General features: G+C 39.1%; 1 protein-coding gene across 1 annotated transcript in view; it reads left to right on the forward strand.

The window, feature by feature from the left end:
* The window catches only part of rsu1 (Ras suppressor protein 1), a 41415-nt gene that overhangs the window by 6424 nt on the left and 27982 nt on the right, over positions 1-7009 (forward strand). Inside the window, exons 4-5 of the mRNA XM_003455740.5 lie at positions 46-166; positions 6418-6536. Of these exons, the coding sequence (XP_003455788.1) occupies positions 46-166; positions 6418-6536 (240 nt within the window). The remainder of the gene's footprint in view (positions 1-45; positions 167-6417; positions 6537-7009) is intronic.

Raw genomic sequence — 7009 nt, forward strand, 5'->3', positions numbered from 1 at the left:
CTGGATATACTTATCATTTATTTTCCCTGTGTTGGTGTTTTCCAGCTGTCCCTGCTAACATCTCAGAACTGAAGAACCTGGAAGTTCTAAACATGTTCAACAACCAGATTGAAGAGCTTCCTACTCAGATCAGCAGCCTTCAGAAGCTGAAACACCTCAACCTTGGGTATGTGCTATTGTTACCTCGTTTACAATCGCCACCTACTCTTTATTGTTCCCTAGCTGTCCGTGCTGGATATAGGTGGGAATCGCCAGAAACCCTACAATATGATATTATCACAATACTTTGCTCATGATACAGTGTTATTGGGATTTTTAATATTTTGCAATATGTTAAGTATTGCAATACGATACACTGCAGTTTGTCACAATTTTTCAGCAGTGAATTATGTCCTCATAATTATCTTTCATCATTTGTTTTATCCAATAAGATAAAGTTATTTGATTTATGTTATTTTATTTGCTACACAGGGAGATTGTCAAGCATACCAACACTGTTACTAAAACTTACCATAAATGTTGCCGTAAGACGGAATCAGTCTGCTTTCAGTTCAATTCAATTCAATTCAATACAATTAAATTTTATTTATACAGCGCCAAATCACAACAACAGTCGCCTCAAGGCGCTTTATATTGGAAGGTAGACCCTACAATAATACATACAGGGAAAAACCCAACAATCATATGACCCCCTATGAGCAAGAACTTTGGCGACAGTGGGAAGGAAAAACTCCCTTTTAACAGGAAGAAACCTCCGACAGAACCAGGCTCAGGGAGGGGTGGGGCCATCTGCTGCGTCCGGTTGGGGTGAGAGAGAGAGATTAATAACAAGTACGATTCAATGCAGAGAGGTCTATTAACAGATAGTGTGTGAAAAAGGTGACTGAAAAGGAAAAACCCAATGCATCATGGGAGTCCCCCCAGCAGCCTATGACTATTGCAGCATAACTAAGGGAGGATTCAGGGTCACCTGGTCCAGCCCTAACTATATGCTTTAGCAAAAAGAAAAGTTTTAAGCCTAATCTTAAAAGTAGAGATAGTGTCTGTCTCCCGAATCCAAACTGGAAGCTGGTTCCATTGAAGAGGGGCCTGAAAAACTGAAGGCTCTGCCTCCCATTCTACTTTTAAATACTCTAAGAACAACAAGTAAGCCTGCAGTGCAACAGCGAAGTGCTCTAATGGGGTGATATGGTACTACAAGGTCATTAAGATAAGATGGGGCCTGATTATTTCAGACCTTGTATGTGAGGAGCAGGATTTTGAATTCAATTCTGAATTTAACAGGGAGCCAATACAGGAAAGATATACTCTCTATTTCTAGTCTAAGTCAGTACTCTTGCTGCACCATTTTGGATTAACGCAGAGGTTCCCAAAGTGGGGGGCGTGATGAATAAAAAAAATTAAAAAATAAAGAATGCTTGGACACTGCTAGGACACAAACGCGATGGGGCTCCGACACAAACGCAAAGCAGAAGATGAAGCATTGCCAAATATGTTTCCAAACCAGCTTCCTTCCAAGCCAAAGACTAGAAAATATGATGAAGCATATCTTGCCTTTGGCTTCACCTACACAAGTGCCAAGGTAGGTATCCCCGATAGAATTTGTTTCCCCTGCGTTAAGAGCACGCGCTGGGCTGTCCAAACCACAGACAAACAGTATCCCAGTTGTTTATGTTTTTGAACCAATTTTGCACAAAGAGGCATTTTTTGAAAAATGTATTGATAGCAATGTTGAATATTATTACACAGGGAAAAAAAACTACAAATAATTACACCATGACTCCTCTGCCTTTCTAAATGGAGGGACAGTAGCTGCGTGTGTATATGTAAGCGTGTAAAAACTGCTGATAGTAAGATTAACAGGAACAGTATTTTGAATCTATCTGCCATTGTAGAAATTCATCTCATGTAAACAGTAATGTGGCGCACAGCGTGATTTGGAAAATTCCGTATTCCACTCGTCCACACGTAAACGCAAAAATTTTTAAAAATCTTTGTTTTCGGTGATTCGAAACGCCGTTTAAGTGTGGACGGGGTGGGGGGCGTAGATTTTCTTGTAAAACAAAGGGGGGCCTAGCAAAAAAGTTTGAGAACCACTGGATTAACTGAAGGCTTTTCGGGGGGGGGGGGGTGGGGGTTAGGACTTTCTGATAATAATGAATTACAGTAGTCAAACCTAGAAGTAATAAATGCATGAACTAGTTTTTCAGCGTCACTCTGAGACAGGATATTTCTAATTTTAGAGATGTTGCGCAAATGGAAGAAAGCAGTCCAACATATTTGTTTAATATGTGCATTGAAGGACATATCCTGGTCAAAAATGACTCCAAGGTTCCTCACAGTGTTACTGGAGGCCAAGGTAATGCCATCCAGAGTAAGAATCTGGTTAGATACCATGTTTCTAAGATTTTCAGGGCCGAGTACAATAACCTTAGTTTTATCTGAATTAAAGAGCAGAAAGTTAGCGGCCATCCAGGTCTTTAAGACGCTCCTGCAGTTTAACTAATTGGTGTGTGTTATCTGGCTTCATAGATAGATAGAGCTGGGTGTCATCAGCATAGCAGTGAAAATGAAAATGTACACTATGTCTTCAGTCTATTAGCCTGCGATTAAATGGTGTCAAGATGGCAATTAAATGAAATCTTTTTCTCATCGTAAAGCAATTAACTGTGATAAATCATCAAGAATCAAATATCTCTAGATGTATACATTTAACAGAAATTTGAATAAAACTCTTACATTTGTGCTCTGCAACCTTCCAATTCTGAAGCAATATAACCGGAATGCAATCAAAAGACTCATTCAGACTGATGACAACATGTTGGCAATCTGTATTTATAATTTAGACCGCAATCATTTCCAAACCTTTGACAACCTCGCGGAGAGCAATTGTACTCAGTCCAAGTCAGTCCAAGTCAGACTGCATCGTTTGAGGTGAGGTTGCTTGTGCAATAGAGGTGAGTGAGAAAAATTGATATGGCGCAGTATTGCGATATTTCGCATGGCGATATTGCATCGATCCAGAGACACTAAATATCAATATTTTAATAAGTGAATCAAAATAAATAAATGAACAATAAAAAAATTAAAATATTGTGGAAGACTCTTCAACTAACAGAAGGGCTCATCTCCTTCACCACTATACTGAGATAACTTCCATTTACAACTTCCATTTACTAGTATAATTTGATTAACTACATGTTCAATTTCACTTGCCAGCACCCAGGGTTATTTACTGCCAGGCCTGTTTAATCACGATATCATCTAAATAGAACCTAAAGCTAACACAGCATTTCACGAAAACATTGTCATACCAAGAATCAAACACGGTGGTGATAGTGCGATGGTCCAGGGCTGCTTTGCCACTTTGGGACCTGGACAACTTGTCATAAGTGATGGAACCATTAATTATGCTCTCTACCAGAAAATAGGATGTCCAACCATCGTTTGTACCCTGAATCTCAAGCACACTTTGGTTAAGCAGCAGGACAATAATGGAAAGGACATAAGCAAGTCTATTTCTGAATGGCTCAACAAAACAAAATGAAGGTTTTGGACTTGAATCTAATTTCAGTGCTTTGGTATGACAGGCCATTCATGTTTGAATGGGGAAATACTTTCTCACACCAGTGTGTACACATTACTGTATGCAGTAAATTTATCTCTTTCTACCTTTTTAAGTCTGTGAAACCTCAGGTTGCTCCAGCTTCGATTCGATTACAGCCATTTATCTAAATTGGTTTGTTTATTTGATGAGCAGTAAGTGAGTAAAAGAGCATGTGTTTGATGTTTAAACCTCAGCTCAGCCACACAGCCTTTATGTGACTCTTTGCTGGGTTATCTCCAGTGATTTACAACACAAATAATACTCAAGAGTTTTCATTTATTGTTTTAGTGTTACAGAAAAACTACAAACTAATCTAATTAAAACTGCAGTTTCTGTGTCACAAATTGGAAGTGAATGTATGTGTATGTTTAGATATGAGTGCAGCCTCACACAGGCAGGATGTCAGTGACAGGAGGATTAGGAGAGGAGCCATGGTGTGTATTGATCCACAAACAAACATGATCTGGATAGTCTAAGCCTCAAACTACTATTCAGGCTGTGCATTCACTTTTCATTTTCTGTTTATTTTTTTGTTTTGTGAGTGTGCGTCTGTACATGTGCGCGCATGTGTATGTGTGTCGCTGGACTTGCATCGATGTGATTGGACCTCGTAGGTTCGTAATATCGTTTGCCAAACACATAGAACTCAAATAGAACGGTTGTCCCTGTGACCTGTCAGCTCCTTCTACCTGAAAGCATATATGTGCATAAACTCAGCTGGTGTCTCCTCCATTATCAGATCCTCCCTTTCTGTTAATCTGTCTGTTCAAACCTTTTGTTTGTTTTGTTCCTATTTATTTGGCTACGATGTTCATGATAATTATCAAGGACAAGGCCCAAACAAAAAAACTTTGTACCATGGGAATCTGTAATTGTGGAAACGCAAGATCAAGAAGTATGGCAAGAAGTATTGAGATGATTTCTCATCTGTAAATTTAGAAATCATATTACAGTTACTAAGGAAAGAAATTACAATGGCTTTCACTATGGGTTCACCCGAAACCTTGGCCTATTGTGACCCAGACCTGTTTTCACACCTGGGCTCGTGTGATTAGGTAGAGGATCAAAAGGGGGTCCATGACCCTCTTGGGGATGCTCCCAATAGTGCTTAAATCTGGGAACCTCCGCTAATTGCTTGTAGAACTGAAGAAGCTTTTCAAATGAGAGAAACTCAAAGAAGTCCGGTCGTCTTTCTTTTCAAGCTCCTTAGACTGTGTCCATATAGTGTAAGGAAAAAAAAATCAAACCTGCCCCTTTTATTCATATAGACTACGATCAGCTGTTTTCAGTATGTGCAGGGAGGAGGGAGATCTTGAAGTAATCTATAAATATTGATGAGTTACGATTTGAAAGAGCTTTTATTATTGCTGCATGAAAACACAAGAACATGACAGTAAAATGCAAACTACAGGTTAAAAAAAAATATCCACTGCTGCTGATTCAACATGGACTCTTTCCAAGCATCTGCAAAGGCAGCATGTTAACAGTAGGCCAAAAGTGAAGAATCCAGAAAAATGGTAAATCAGAGTGTATGCTGATCCCAATCAATGTTTGATTTTCAACAGCCAACAAAAGCAGTAGCATTGTAGCCTCCATTTCTACCTGTACCTGTTTCTAAAGTAGAATAGCTATGGTGATTGCAGTGAAGTGTGTGTCCTATTTAGGTTGGGGAGCTGTGATGCATCAGATCTTGAGGAATGGAATATTTAAGCTTAAAATCTTTAATTCTGGCAAAACATGGCTGGAGCAGCCATATGCCGCAACCAATTATTAAATTTTGTACCAGTCACCTGATCCAGCTCTAACTATATGCTTTAGCAAAAAGCAAAGTTTTAAGAAGTTTCTTGGAAGTAGAGAGGGTATCTGACTCCTGGTCAAGGTGCAACTTTCAAAAGGACATTTAACAAAATGTTAGTAGGGGGTATGTATACTTTTGTCGGATACTGTGTGTATTAGAGAAAAATCAAAATATTTTCAAACTTGTGCACAAAAGTTACCAAAGATGTATTCCGTAGAATCATGCCACTCTGGAAAAGGAACACGTAAAAAAAAAAAAAAAATCACTGAAAGCCCAAATATTGCCATGATGTTCATGCCCATCGTGAGTGTATGTAAGCTTATGATCACAAGTACCAGCCCAATGGTGCCAGATATGTGTGCTGCAAGTTACATAGGTACTGATCCACACCTTTACCATCAGGGCCGTTAGGTGAATACTGATAACAATGTAAATGATAAACTCATGCTTGTTTTTGTTTGTTTGTTTGTAAATGGTAAATGGACTGATTCTTATATAGCACTATTCTACTCTCCCAGAGTATTCAAAGCGTGCTATACAAAATGCCAAATTCACCCATTCACACCCATTCATTCACACAAGCACTGTCTTCTATGCTTTTAAGTGCTTTCTAACTACCATTCACACACATTCATACTCTGATGAATGCATCAGACAGCAACTTGAGGTTAATATCTTGCCCGAGGATAATTGGCATGCAGACTGGGGGAGCCAGGGATTGAACCAACCTTCCCAAAGGTCCCAAAGATGAGGATTCTATATTAATTTTCAGCCTTGTCCCTTGCACACACATATTTGACATTTTTCAGATTTCAACATTCTTTTGATGTTATGACAAACCATAGTTTATGAGATATTCAAATTCTTCACAGTTTTGGAAATGATGCACAATAAGTAACTTTGCACTCAATCATTGCCTAAATTTGAAACAGAAACAGCGAACAGCTGAAGTTGGTGTATTGTTTTTATGTAATGCATGATATGGGTTTTGTGTTTGTTTTTTGGAGCACAGGATGAACCGCCTGAGTACCTTGCCCCGAGGATTTGGGTCATTGCCTGCTCTGGAGGTGTTGGACCTCACCTATAACAACCTGAACCAGAACTGTCTGCCTGGGAACTTCTTTTACCTCAGTTAGTGTGCATGAAGACACACACACACACACACGCAAAAGTTGAAAATCATAGATTCTGCCCAAAACAATTTCCAAAGTCTCAAAGAGTTATAGAATTATTTTAGTTTATCCCATTCTTGTGGCAGTGAAGCTATATTCAATTCAATTCAGTTTTATTTATATAGCGCCAAATCACAACAACAGTCGCCTCAAGGCGCTTTATATTGTAAGGTAGACTCTACAATAATACAGCCTATGGGGCCAAAATTGCGAACCTGTCGCAGATTGCACGGATGGACGGGGTCTTGTTTTGTTAAGCTTTTGAATATTTTGCCTTCCATAAACAACTAGGTGCCTAATTGGGAAACTTTGGAAATTCACCCTGTCTCTTGCTAACTTATGTTGAAGATGTTGCTGAGTTTGCTCTTGATTGATTAGACTGTTGTATTGTTCTCCACCATCATTGCACATGGATTCAAAGTAACAGGGATC

Source organism: Oreochromis niloticus, linkage group LG9 (genome assembly GCF_001858045.2).
Source record: "Oreochromis niloticus isolate F11D_XX linkage group LG9, O_niloticus_UMD_NMBU, whole genome shotgun sequence".
NCBI lineage: Eukaryota > Metazoa > Chordata > Actinopteri > Cichliformes > Cichlidae > Oreochromis > Oreochromis niloticus.